This window comes from Thalassophryne amazonica, chromosome 3 (genome assembly GCF_902500255.1).
Source record: "Thalassophryne amazonica chromosome 3, fThaAma1.1, whole genome shotgun sequence".
NCBI classification, from domain to species: domain Eukaryota; kingdom Metazoa; phylum Chordata; class Actinopteri; order Batrachoidiformes; family Batrachoididae; genus Thalassophryne; species Thalassophryne amazonica.
In genome coordinates, this window is record NC_047105.1 from 1,909,122 (window position 1) to 1,923,835 (window position 14,714).

Consider the following 14,714-nt stretch of genomic DNA (forward strand, 5'->3'; position numbering starts at 1 on the left):
TCAACACCCCCGAGCCACACTAACTGTCAGAATGCTCGTAGCACGGGCCGGGGTGGAGGATTAGCAGCAATCTTCCATTCCAGCTTATTAATTAATCAAAAACCCAGACAGAGCTTTAATTCATTTGAAAGCTTGTCTCTTAGTCTTGTCCATCCAAATTGGAAGTCCCAAAAACCAGTTTTATTTGTTATTATCTATCGTCCACCTGGTCGTTACTGTGAGTTTCTCTGTGAATTTTCAGACCTTTTGTCTGACTTAGTGCTTAGCTCAGATAAGATAATTATAGTGGGCGATTTTAACATCCACACAGATGCTGAGAATGACAGCCTCAACACTGCATTTAATCTATTATTAGACTCTATTGGCTTTGCTCAAAAAGTAAATGAGTCCACCCACCACTTTAATCATATCTTAGATCTTGTTCTGACTTATGGTATGGAAATAGAAGACTTAACAGTATTCCCTGAAAACTCCCTTCTGTCTGATCATTTCTTAATAACATTTACATTTACTCTGATGGACTACCCAGCAGTGGGGAATAAGTTTCATTACACTAGAAGTCTTTCAGAAAGCGCTGTAACTAGGTTTAAGGATATGATTCCTTCTTTATGTTCTCTAATGCCATATACCAACACAGTGCAGAGTAGCTACCTAAACTCTGTAAGGGAGATAGAGTATCTTGTCAGTAGTTTTACATCCTCATTGAAGACAACTTTGGATGCTGTAGCTCCTCTGAAAAAGAGAGCTTTAAATCAGAAGTGTCTGACTCCGTGGTATAACTCACAAACTCGTAGCTTAAAGCAGATAACCCGTAAGTTGGAGAGGAAATGGCGTCTCACTAATTTAGAAGATCTTCACTTAGCCTGGAAAAAGAGTCTATTGCTCTATAAAAAAGCCCTCCGTAAAGCTAGGACATCTTTCTACTCATCACTAATTGAAGAAAATAAGAACAACCCCAGGTTTCTTTTCAGCACTGTAGCCAGGCTGACAAAGAGTCAGAGCTCTATTGAGCTGAGTATTCCATTAACTTTAACTAGTAATGACTTCATGACTTTCTTTGCTAACAAAATTTTAACTATTAGAGAAAAAATTACTCATAACCATCCCAAAGATGTATCGTTATCTTTGGCTGCTTTCAGTGATGCCGGTATTTGGTTAGACTCTTTCTCTCTGATTGTTCTGTCTGAGTTATTTTCATTAGTTACTTCATCCAAACCATCAACATGTTTATTAGACCCCATTCCTACCAGGCTGCTCAAGGAAGCCCTACCATTATTTAATGCTTCGATCTTAAATATGATCAATCTATCTTTGTTAGTTGGCTATGTACCACAGGCTTTTAAGGTGGCAGTAATTAAACCATTACTTAAAAAGCCATCACTTGACCCAGCTATCTTAGCTAATTATAGGCCAATCTCCAACCTTCCTTTTCTCTCAAAAATTCTTGAAAGGGTAGTTGTAAAACAGCTAACTGATCATCTGCAGAGGAATGGTCTATTTGAAGAGTTTCAGTCAGGTTTTAGAATTCATCATAGTACAGAAACAGCATTAGTGAAGGTTACAAATGATCTTCTTATGGCCTCGGACAGTGGACTCATCTCTGTGCTTGTTCTGTTAGACCTCAGTGCTGCTTTTGATACTGTTGACCATAAAATTTTATTACAGAGATTAGAGCATGTCACAGGTATTAAGGGCACTGCGCTGCGGTGGTTTGAATCATATTTGTCTAATAGATTATAATTTGTTGATGTAAATGGGGAATCTTCTTCACAGACTAAAGTTAATTATGGAGTTCCACAAGGTTCTGTGCTAGGACCAATTTTATTCACTTTATACATGCTTCCCTTAGGCAGTATTATTAGACGGTATTGCTTAAATTTTCATTGTTACGCAGATGATACCCAGCTTTATCTATCCATGAAGCCAGAGGACACACACCAATTAGCTAAACTGCAGGATTGTCTTACAGACATAAAGACATGGATGACCTCTAATTTCCTGCTTTTAAACTCAGATAAAACTGAAGTTATTGTACTTGGCCCCACAAATCTTAGAAACATGGTGTCTAACCAGATCCTTACTCTGGATGGCATTACCCTGACCTCTAGTAATACTGTGAGAAATCTTGGAGTCATTTTTGATCAGGATATGTCATTCAAAGCGCATATTAAACAAATATGTAGGACTGCTTTTTTGCATTTACGCAATATCTCTAAAATCAGAAAGGTCTTGTCTCAGAGTGATGCTGAAAAACTAATTCATGCATTTATTTCCTCTAGGCTGGACTATTGTAATTCATTATTATCAGGTTGTCCTAAAAGTTCCCTAAAAAGCCTTCAGTTAATTCAAAATGCTGCAGCTAGAGTACTGACGGGGACTAGAAGGAGAGAGCATATCTCACCCATATTGGCCTCTCTTCATTGGCTTCCTGTTAATTCTAGAATAGAATTTAAAATTCTTCTTCTTACTTATAAGGTTTTGAATAATCAGGTCCCATCTTATCTTAGGGACCTCGTAGTACCATATCACCCCAATAGAGCGCTTCGCTCTCAGACTGCAGGCTTACTTGTAGTTCCTAGGGTTTGTAAGAGTAGAATGGGAGGCAGAGCCTTCAGCTTTCAGGCTCCTCTCCTGTGGAACCAGCTCCCAATTCAGATCAGGGAGACAGACACCCTCTCTACTTTTAAGATTAGGCTTAAAACTTTCCTTTTTGCTAAAGCTTATAGTTAGGGCTGGATCAGGTGACCCTGAACCATCCCTTAGTTATGCTGCTATAGACGTAGACTGCTGGGGGGTTCCCATGATGCACTGAGTGTTTCTTTCTCTTTTTGCTCTGTATGCACCACTCTGCATTTAATCATTAGTGATCGATCTCTGCTCCCCTCCACAGCATGTCTTTTTCCTGGTTCTCTCCCTCAGCCCCAACCAGTCCTAGCAGAAGACTGCCCCTCCCTGAGCCTGGTTCTGCTGGAGGTTTCTTCCTGTTAAAAGGGAGTTTTTCCTTCCCACTGTAGCCAAGTGCTTGCTCACAGGGGGTCGTTTTGACCGTTGGGGTTTTACATAATTATTGTATGGCCTTGCCTTACAATATAAAGCGCCTTGGGGCAACTGTTTGTTGTGATTTGGCGCTATATAAAAAAATTGATTGATTGATTGATTACTGTGAAAAACAAATACTTTTGAGGAACCATTTATAACTTAGAATGCAAATATAAATTGTAAACTTCAAAAATGTGTAAAAATGTACAACCCCAATTCCAGTGAAGTTGGGATGTTGTGTAAAATGTAAATCAAAACAGAACACGATTTTCAAATCCTCTTCAACCTATATATATTCAATTGAATACACCACAAAGACAAGATATTTAATGTTCAAACTGATGAACTTTGTTTTTGTGCAAATATTTGCTAATTTTGAAATGGATGCCTGCAACATGTTTCAAAAAAGCTGGGACAGTGGCAACAAAAGACTGGGAAAGCTGATGAATGCTCAAAGAACACCTGTTTGGAAACAGGTGAGTGACATGATTGGGTATAAAAGGAACATCCCCAAAAGGCTCAGCCGTTCACAAGCAAAGATGGGGTGAGGATCACCACTTTGTGAACAACTGCATAAAAAAATAGTCCAACAGTTTAAGAACAATGTTTCTCAACGTTCAATTGCAAGGAATTTAGGGATTCCATCATCTACAGTCCATAATATAATCAGAAGATTCAGAGAATCTGGAGAACTTTCTACACGTAAGCGGCAAGGCCGAAAACCTACACTGAACACCTGTGACCTTCAACCCCTCAGGCGGCACTGCATTAAAAACCGACATTATTGTGTAAAGGATCTTACCGCATGGGCTCAGGAACATTTCAGAAAACCATTGTCGGTTAACACAGTTCGTCGCTACATTTACAACTGCAAGTTAAAACTCTACAATGTAAAGTGAAAGCCAAACATCAGCAACATCCAGAAATGCCGCCACCTTCTCTGGGCCCGAGCTCATTTGAAATGGACAGACGCAAAGTGGAAAAGTGTACTGTGGTCTGATGAGTCCACATTTCAAATTGTTTTTGGAAATTATGGACGTTGTTAGATAATATCTGTGCTAATTCTTTATTTTATGTTAGCTGTCAACTATTTGCGTTATTTGTTTGGAAGTCCTGAGAAATATGTTGTTTTACTTTATCATGTGTCCAAGTTTCAGACACAGGGAGAGCTCCCCCTGTTGTTGAGAGCCAGTAACATTAGAAATAACATCATGTCCTCTGGACAAGAGGAAAAAAGACCATCCAGATTATTACCAGTACAAAGTTCAAAAGCCAGAATCTGTGATGGTATGGGGGTGTGTTAGTGCCCATGACATGGACAACTTACACATCTGTGATGGCACCATCAATGCTGAAAGGTACAGCCAGGTTTTGGAGCAACACATGCTGCCATCCAAGCAACGTCTTTTTCAGGGACGTCCCTGCTTATTTTAGCAAGACAATGCCAAGACACATTCTGCACGTGTTACAACAGCATGGCTTCGTGGGAAAGAGTGCAGGTACTAGACTGGCCTGCCTGCAGTCCAGACCCATGTGGGGTCTGTGTGATGTCATTGTGATTGGTTAATTTCTGATTTTTCCACCAATGGTAACACCCCTTTCTCCTGCTGCAGTTGAGGGAGTCCCATTTCATTCCATCCCTCTTGCTCCTGCAGCCGAAAGGACGAAATGAGTCATTTTTGCTGCTGCTGTCTGCAAAACGCACAGTGAATGAGAATATTGTCCCCCAAAAACTCACGTAAACTATTCATCATAATTCAAGTTATACTTGGCCTATTAACAAAATTTAAAAAGGGATGTGGAGATTGACGTCTCCACATTCAACACACATTCAAACAGACACTCATAGTGGAGACGATTGTGTGCTGTCCGCGTAATTATGTCATCCAACTTTTGACGCGAGGGCGCGTCATTTGACTCCAGAGGGTTAAGTCTCCCTTGATGCCAAAAAGGCCTTTGACTGAGTAGAATGGCCTTTTTTGTTTCTGATATTACAAAAGTTTGGTTACTATCAGATGTTATAAAAGCACAAATTACTGCAGTCAAATGGTTAGATAAATGTAGAGAGAACAGTAATACCCCCATCACACATAGCTGGAATGAGGCTGAATGGCGTCAGAATGATGATTTGATGCACGTCCAAAAAAAAAAAAGTCAAGTTGCAGTTCCAAAAGGTTCTGACATATAACTGAGAGTCCACACAGTTGGTCCCAATTGGCCGGTGGCCCCAAGTGTGATGCACATGTTCAAAACCCTCCAGGCACCATCAAGATGGGACACCTATCCAACAGCGGTCCATGTGCAATCTGACATCCGTCACAATTTACATATTCTGATGGCAACAAAACAGGATCCAAAACTATTTGACCACATACAAGGGAACCTCAAGATTGATTTTACACAGCAAAGCCTGCTGGTATGACCTGCACGTACCACGTATAATAATGCCTCCCCCTCCAGTCCCGTGTTTGTCATCCAGATGTTTGGATGTTGGGCAGTCTGCAGTGCCTTTTATGGCCGTCTGTCATCTACCTGTTGTCTACATGCAGTTTGGATGCCATGGTGCAAGTATGGACGAGGTAATCTGGATGTGTTCTGACACTGCTGAACACACCTCTTTTCCTCCCAACTTCGTCAGATTATGGCGATGTTTGCCATGTTGGGCTGCTTCCTGCACATTCTTGGAAAAACTGAACTGACTCAACAGAAAATTTGATTTTTTTTTTTTTTTTTTTTTTGGGTGGGTTAATAGACCTGAAAATGCACCAGAATACATCTGAGATTTCACGTTTTTTTCTGGGGGGGAACCCTGAACCCTCACCAGGGGCTTTGCCAAAAACTTTTTTTTTTTTTTTTTTTTTTTTTTTTCATGGCTGACTTTCACCAGTGTTTCTAACAGTCACTATCTGAAAAGTTTTAATTCACATCTTGTAATTTCAGAAGATAAACGTATTTATCTTTTCTGTTTTTGTAGGAGCAAGTCTTGAGGACGCTTTGACTTTCGGCTGTGAGCTCGCTGGCAGGAAGTGTGGCGTCCACGGATACGACGGCATCGTGAGAGAATCAAAGAACTGAGCAAAAAACTAAATTCAACTTGTGATTGGACCAAACAATAAACTATAATAATAATCTGAAGGAATAAAAGTAGCAAACTGTAGGAAATCCCGTAATTTACCGTCACGACCGTTAACAGACTGTCGGCCGGTTTGTGAGCTCTGAAGGTTTAGATGAAGTCGACCTGCTGTTTGTTATGACTCGTTACTGAAAACGAGTCCTGACTAAATCACAAATGACCCAGAATCCTTTGTAATGTAACACTGTATTTAATTTTGTGCACAATAAATAAAGTTTCATCAGGACAGTTTGGATGATCACGACTTATTTAACTGCTGCAGCAGGAGCGCGGTGTCCAGAGTCTCCTGTCAGGGACCACTTGCCGTGGAGACAGACCAGCAGTCAGGCTGAGGCTCTAGTAGTCAGCAGTGGACGGCGTCTCTGGCCGGTTCTGGCTCGGTCCCGACATCTGCATGAAGAGCTCCCTCATCTCTGTGATGTCATCCTCAAATGATGACAGGGCCGGCGGCGGGGCCGAACGCTGCTCACGTTCCTCTATGAAATCCCACAGACGGACGCTGTTCATGAACTAAACGCAAGAAACAAGAAACTGTTCAGAAACAACAAAACCTACAATCCGGTTCAAGGTAGCAGGTTCTGGTGAGGCGCTTCTGACCCGAACATTCCCCTCAGAGCCCAGCTGCTTCCTTGGAAGGGCCGGTTCCGCTCGGGTTCCATCAGGGAAGGCATGGAGATACAAACACCTCGCTCCAAACGGACACGAGCCCCGGCCCTGGTTGAAGTACTTACAGGCTTTTTTACTGTGGGACATGAAGACAGAGTCTGGGATTAGAACCTCCCTAGAACTTTTACCTCAAGATAAACCAGGACTTTTATTTCCGAAACTGGGTCAGGATTAGCTCACCTACAGCTAATCCATCCATTGACAGGACACTCACCTGACTCCAGATTTGAAGAGGTTAATAAGGTGGTCCTTGTCATCCTGATTCTCCACCCAGTACGCAGAGGGAATGACGAACTCCGAAATGACCCGACACTCAGGACACGACCTACAGAGATGAGGAGACGGTGAGCTGTGGGTGCAAAACAAGAGTGCCACAAGCGAGACGGATATGAGCGGGCGCAAAGGAGAGCGGCCACGAGTGAGATGGCGAGCCAAACCATGGGTCTTAACCAGGCTGAAAGTGAGACAGTGAGCTGGGGGTGTGGACCAAGTTGTCTGAGTAAGACCTACTTGATGATCTGGTTGCTGAAGTTTCTGGTACATCTCCACTGTCTGATGCAGGTGAGACAGAAGGTGTGAGAACAGGACGACAGAATTCCAAACCTCCGTTCTGACAGGTTTGTCTTCTGCACCACCACCTCCATACAGATGGAACAGACCTGAAAGGACAGTACGGATTGGTTTAGTCCCCAGACCCCCGGACCCCCAGACCAGGCTCGTCACCAGCAGGCTGATCTCACCTTGTCCTGACTGAGCTGAGCTGCAAACGCTTTCTCCATGTCCGCCTCAAACATCAGGAGACACATCTGAAGATGGACAGAGACAGAACTCACTCATCAGTTTGAACGTTGTTCCAGGTTAACTCCTGTCACTGTTTGACTTCATCACTCTGCAGAAATAACGGGTTTGACCAGGGTAAAGCCACGCCCACATGTCAGCTGACTGTGGGTGTGTGTTCAAACTAATGTCTCAGCACAAAGATTAGGAGGAAAAGAGGTGATGAAGTACTGTTACAGGACAAGGAGTATCTGGGTCCATCAGTCTGCTGAGACATGCCTCGGGGTTATTTGTGATGCGGTTTAGCGGTTCACCTTCTCGTGCGCGTTCCTCTGCTCAGGGTCGTGGGGGTGGAGCACCTGCATTCCACACACGTCACACACGTCCCCATGGAGATAGGGACAGTTGTCCTCATAGGAACAGTGTCCTGCAGCAGCGTAGGGACAGAGCTGAGCGGCTGCTTGGGAAGCTCCGCCTACGGTGGGAGAAGCAATGCCAAACAGGTGATGAGAGTTGAAGAAAAAAAACCTTTGAACATCAATCATCAATACTGACAGGACTCAATACTGCAGAATAAAGACAACAGACAGACGAGTGGCACTGACGGGACGTCCTGTTTACAGGTACATGACATCACCAGGAAGTAATCAGTGACATCGATCGAGTCAGTGTTTGGCAAAATTATTTCAAAATATTCAAGTTCATTAGAGTTAGTTTAACACTGTAGAGTTAACACACAGACACAAGACAGACACAGGGATGAAAGTGGTGAAAAACAAAATTAGCTTAAACCCAAAATTATCCCCCAACACCACCCACACGGAAATGTCTGAATTCTAGAAACTCTGAAGTGCAATCTGGGACTATTCCAGACAATAAACTGCAGTGAGTGCAGCATCCATTTAGTGAAGGAAAAAAAAAACTTTCCTTATTCAGATTCATTCCAGTAGTATTCTGCTCTTACTAGGATGCAGCAGTTTTCTAGTTTGTCAGATAGTTCTGGAGGAAATCACTGAAGAAATTAACAAACTGAAAATATGGTTTGACCGAAACAAACTGTCATTAAACTTAAAACAGGGATGAAATGGAGGTGTGAGAGTCAACATTTATTTATGTATGTATTTATTTATGTTCATTGTTAGTTGGTTTTATCAGGTTCTTTGTCTCTTTCTCTAAAATGTTTGTTTTTTAATTGTTCGCATTACAAACACTGTACATGTAACATGATTCTTTCTGTCTGTCTCTGCCTGTGTCTCGTAGGACCACATTGGAAATAAGCGTTTGTTTTCATGTTTATCCTGGTTTATATAATGGCTGAATGGATCCTTGTCATTTGATTGGTGCTTTGTATGTCACATGACATGGATTAATTCATCCCATTTGTGTTGCATTTATAGTGCAAATTTGTTTCCATACGTTTGGTACCATTGCACTCTCACATGCGCTACACACACGTCCACATCCTCGTGCATGCACGCACGTGATCACGCATGCACACATGCTCGCGCACGACTACATATACAGTCTTATTTTTGTTGTTCACGTACGCACAAGCGCCGACCAGGTTGCATGTGTTTGTGCACGCGTGCTGGGGACACTGCTAATTTTTGTGAGACACACACACAACAAATCCACTGTGCTGTCCGTTAGCAGGAAGAGAAAGAAAGCCTGGACTCATTTCTGACTTCTTTTTTTTTCGCTGCACTGAGGAGGTACACAGCTTGACTGAGCCAGGTGCGTGTGTGCGCACACATGGGACAGCGACATGATGATGTGATTGAGTTAACTGACGCTGCTACACACACACAAAATCCACTCCGCTGTAAGCCGTCTGGCTGCATGAAGAGCTGCTCACATGAAACGCTGATGTGATTTTTGGCTGGACTGAGGAACTACACAAAGTCTTTATTTTTAATGGAAGTCTGAACATCACTGGACGACAAGTCACAGTGGAACACCAAAATGTAAGTCCCTTTTCTGTTGTTTATAGATTAATAAAATATCAAATGACAAGGATCTATTTTAGCCGTTACATAAAACAAATGTTTTTACATTCTTTCAATGGTACAAATATTTCATGAGGTTGTTTCAGCTTTCACCAAATTAAATATTCGTACCATTGAACTCAAACGTTCATTATTTGTATATTATAATGCCATATTTAGATGTTTGTATACATTAGCTGCCAAATAAACAAATCAAATAAAAAATTGTATTGTAGCATTACTAGTTATTACTATTACTGTTGTTGCTATTATTATTAATATATGAATAAAAAAAATATTACAACTTTAACAATGACAACACCATAGACATGCTAACATGTTAACATCACTCCCGTTTTAAAGTTATAAATTACATCTATCAACTGTTTCAAAAGACCATACCATAAAAAGTAAATATCACTCTCAGACATATGCTCTTTAAGGTTTTAGCAGGGACAAATTAAGATAAAGTGAAATAAAACAACACCTTTGCTTCAAGGGCCCAGAACCTTCAAAGCTGCCCAGAACCTGCCTGATCAAAAAGCAAAGCACTTAATGCTTCCTACCAAACAATACTGATGTAAAAAAATGACTTGGGTAACTGGGAAAAAAAATGGAAATCCGCCAAAAAGAGGAAATTTTTCATCTTTGCAGACAGAGAGACCGACACAGGCAGAGACCGACACACACAGACAGACAAACCATCTCAGTCTCAACTGCTGTCTTTTTGTTAGCACCGCTGTCTCTAAAGCCATCCAACATAGCTGGTCTCAGTACTGTCTTGTAATTTTAGGGTGATTCTTTAACAACGGGCACTATTGGCCTTGTAAATGTAATTTCCACCACACCATTGCCTTACAATATAAAGCGCCTTGGGGCAACTGTTTGTTGTGATTTGGCGCTATATACATGTGCTCTGATGTCACTGTTTATCTATATAGAAACTACCCAAACAATCTTTCATACAAACTGTTTAAAGGGACATTACAGTGTTGTGGTGGAAATTACGGCAATAGTGTGGGACAACTACATTTTGTTTAAAAAAATCACAACAGTTGTATGACATTGAATACCCCAATTATGTTTTGATTATTTTACTGATATTTTATTCAGAGATATTTTAAAACATTAGAAAAAACGTTTCTTTACCATTCATTTTTATCATTGAAGATCAAAAGTCTGGGTGTGGGACAAGCACAAAACGGCAATATTTGCATATAATGATACTGAAAAAAGGTGAAAAGGTCATCATAGACTACTAGAACAAATTTCTTAACACACTTTCATTGTATAGATAACTATAAAAGTGTGAAATTTCCCCTTTTTTCTGTTTTCATACAATATGATTAAAGGACATAAGTGCCCGTAGTCTAAGAATCACCCTTTAATTGATTTTCATTTATATAGCGTCAAAGCACAAAAAGTTGCCTAAAGGTGCTTTACACAAGTAAGGTCTAACCATACCAGTCCCCGGCGCAAGAACACAGGCAACAGTGGTAAGAAAAAACTCACTCTGATGATTTGAGGAAGAAACCTCAAGCAGACCAGACTCAAAGGGGCGACCCTCTGCTTGGGCCATGCTAACAGTTACAAGGTTTTTACAAAGATTTACAAAGCTGAAGAAACAGGAAATCAAAAAACATAATAATATAAAGAAGATGAGAAGTCTATGCAGGCATCAGCACCACAGCCAGGGGTCATCCAGCATTCCTGACACCGTCAGTGGGCCTGTTCCCGTGACAGGGTCACCTGCATCCTGAAAACAGACTGCAGGATGCAGCACCTGCATCAGGTCTTGTATTTCATGATCAGTTGCGGTTTAGATCCATCAATCCTGCAATTTCACGTGACATCATTTGTACCTGGGATAGAGAGAAAAAGAGTGGAATCAGTCTGCTGGAAAAAACTACAATTAAGGTATAATTCATCAGCAGTAAATAGACGGGAAACCAGAGAAATTACTAAGGTGATCGCTGGCCCACTCTGTTTACTAATAAAATTACTTTAAAACAGTAAAAAGCATAGTAACATACTATGTCAGTATGCTAGCCATATGAAAGGGAAAATAAGTGCATCTTAAGTCTGGACTTGAAAGTCTGCACAAAATCTGTTTTATTGATGCAGGGAGATCATTCCACAGAACAGGGGCACGATAAGAGAAAGATCTGTGACCAGCAGACTTTGGGATTACTGTGTCCTTAGGGTGAATAAACCCTAGGGACACAAAGTAGTCCTGCACCGTGAGAACGCAAAGCCCGGGCCGGCACGTAAGGTTTAATTAGGTCAGCTAGGTAGGGAGGTGCCAGTGCATGAACAATTTTATAAACTAGTAGCAGAACCTTAAAATCTGATCTCAATGGGACAGGAAGCCAGTGAAGAGACGCCAAAATGAGTGTAATGTGGTCAAACTTTCTGCTTCCTGTCAAAAGTCTGGCTGCAGCATTTTGAACCAATTGGAGAGCCCTAATGCTGGACTACAGTAAACCAGAAAATAGAACATTGCAGTAGTCCAATCTAGAAGAGAAAAACATGAATCAGGGTCTCAGCATCAACCATAAACAGGATGGGATGAATCTTCACTATATTTCACAGGTAGAAAGCAGTCCGCGTAATATCTCTAATGTGGAGGTCAAAGGACAATAAAGGATCAAAAATTACGCCAAGGTTCCTCACTTTGTCAGTGTGATGTATGACACACGAGCCGAGGCTAAGTGTTAGCTGGTCAAATTGATGCCGATGTCTCACTGGACCAAGAACCATCATTTGAGTCTTAGAGTTTAAAAGTAGGAAGTTGTTTCTAGACATCCAACTTCTCACTGATGCAAGGCAATCTTCTAAGGATTTTATGTGAATGAGATTACCAGCAGTTATCGGCATGTACTAAAGGATTCTTAACTGAGCAAGCGAGATTTTATATATATATATATATATATATATATATATATAAACACACAAACTTACAGTATCATCCAAATATGAGAGCAGCTGATGGTTTTGGGCTTGAAGTCAGACCTGTCTGCCCTCTTCACCTCTGAACTTGCTTAAACGAGGGTAAGCTTTTAATCTGTTTTTTTTTTTTGTTTGTTTGTTTTTTTTCTGATGCCATTTAGATATTTACAGAGTATGTTCACGCCCGACTTGGTTTTTCTGGTCGTGTTTTTATAATGTGATACATGATCTGGACCGATTGTCATGGTAACAAGCTGATATGGGAAAATATCAGACCAGAAATCAGCCAGTCAGTGCGCACGTAGTCACATAACAAACCTGATTATAATATGGCTGCAATACTACGCGTAAAGGTGACACAATCATGTCAAGTGTAGTTTTGAGCGCTGAGTTTAAACTGTCCACAAGACAGTTTACTGATTGGGGATTTTCCAAAAATGACGCTATCATGCAGTTTATCTTCGCATTCAGCCGTAGTTGAGGAGTTGATGCGTAGTCGTAGTGATAAAGAAGGTTGTTGTTCCACTAAACACAGCAGTGAAACTGTAAACTTAATAAGTGAGTGATCAGAGACCACTGATGTAAGAGGCATGATGTCAATATTCATGACAGCAATACCACGTGTGAGAACCAAATCCAAGATATTTCCATCAATGATTTGCAGAGGGGATCAGAAGGCTTATTTATATGAATGTTATGTCACCAATAATCAGAATGTTATCTTCACAAGTTAACAAGTTAGAGATGAGTGCACCAAATTCATCTAAGAATTAAGAGTATGGGCCAGGAGGCTTATAAACAGGGACAAAGTAATATGGCTGATTTTTATTCTTCTGACCTTGGCAATACAGTAGTGTTCAGAATAACAGTAGTGCTATGTGACTAAAAAGATTAATCCAGGTTTTGAGTATATTTCTTATTGTTACATGGGAAACAAGGTACCAGTAGATTCAGTAGATTCTCACAACAACAAGATCAAGCATATGCACACTCTTAAGGCTATGAAATTGGGCTGTTAGTAAAAAAAAAAAAGTAGAAAAGGGGGTGTTCACAATAATAGTAGCATCTGCTGTTGATGCTACAAACTCAAAACTATTATGTTCAAACTGCTTTTTTATCAATCCTGTGAATCACTAAACTAGTATTTAGTTGTATAACCACAGTTTTTCATGATTTCTTCACATCTGCAAGGCATTAATTTTGTTGGTTTGGAACCAAGATTTTGCTGGTTTACTAGTGTGCTTGGGGTCATTGTCTTGTTGAAACACCCATTTCAAGGGCATGTCCTCTTCAGCATAAGGCAACATGACCTCTTCAAGTATTCTGACATATCCAAACTGATCCATGATACCTGGTATGTGATATATAGGCCCAACACCATAGTAGGAGAAACATGCCCACATCATGATGCTTGCACCACCATGCTTCACTGTCTTCACTGTGAACTTTGGCTTGAATTCAGAGTTTGGGGGTCGTCTCACAAACTGTCTGCGGCCCTTGGACCCAAAAAGAACAATTTTACTCTCATTAGTCCACAAAATATTCCTCCATTTCTCTTTAGGCCAGTTGATGTGTTCTTTGGCAAATTGTAACCTCTTCTGCGCATGTCTTTTATTTAACAGAGGGACTTTGCGGGGGATTCTTGCAAATAAATTAGCTTCACACAGGCGTCTTCTAACTGTCACAGCACTTACAGGTAACACCAGACTGTCTTTGTTCATCCTGGAGCTGATCAATGGGTGAGCCTTTGCCATTCTGCTTATTCTTCTATCCATTTTGACGGTTGTTTTCTGTTTGTTTTTTTTCTCCACACGTCTCTGGTTTTTTTGTCCATTTTAAAGCATTGGAGATCATTGTAGATGAACAGCCTATAATTTTTTGCACCTGCGTATAAGTTTTCCCCTCTCCAATCAACTTTTTAATCAAACTACACTGTTCTTCTGAACAATGTCTTGAACGTCCCATTTTCCTCAGGCTTTCAAAGAGAAAAGCATGTTCAACAGGTGCTGGCTTCATTCTTAAATAGGGGACACCTGATTCACACCTGTTTGTTCCACAAAACTGATGAACTCACTGACTGAATGCCACACTACTATTATTGTGAACACCCCCTTTTCTACTTTTTTTTTTTTTTTACTAATAGCCCAATTTCATAGCCTTAAGAG

The 14,714-nt window shown here is 40.9% G+C and overlaps 2 protein-coding genes across 5 annotated transcripts in view; one reads left to right on the forward strand and one right to left on the reverse strand.

The window, feature by feature from the left end:
• khk (ketohexokinase) overlaps positions 1-6,393 on the forward strand; it is a 74,612-nt gene extending 68,219 nt beyond the window's left edge. For all 3 annotated transcript variants that reach the window (XM_034164431.1, XM_034164439.1, XM_034164447.1), the window contains one exon: positions 6,014-6,393. In XM_034164431.1, coding sequence (XP_034020322.1) covers positions 6,014-6,114 — 101 coding nt within the window. In that variant the 3' untranslated portion in view covers positions 6,115-6,393. The remainder of the gene's footprint in view (positions 1-6,013) is intronic.
• mkrn2 (makorin, ring finger protein, 2) overlaps positions 6,343-14,714 on the reverse strand; it is a 41,450-nt gene continuing 33,078 nt past the window's right edge. The window contains exons 5-11 of one of the 2 annotated variants that reach the window (XM_034164419.1): positions 7,930-8,090; positions 7,579-7,644; positions 7,349-7,497; positions 7,053-7,163; positions 6,770-6,914; positions 6,486-6,682; positions 6,343-6,455 (exon numbers count right to left, since the gene is read on the reverse strand). In XM_034164419.1, coding sequence (XP_034020310.1) covers positions 6,509-6,682; positions 6,770-6,914; positions 7,053-7,163; positions 7,349-7,497; positions 7,579-7,644; positions 7,930-8,090 — 806 coding nt within the window. In that variant the 3' untranslated portion in view covers positions 6,343-6,455; positions 6,486-6,508. Of the gene's footprint in view, positions 6,456-6,485; positions 6,683-6,769; positions 6,915-7,052; positions 7,164-7,348; positions 7,498-7,578; positions 7,645-7,929; positions 8,112-14,714 lie in introns of both variants that reach the window. The other variant, XM_034164416.1, reaches the window with a different exon arrangement.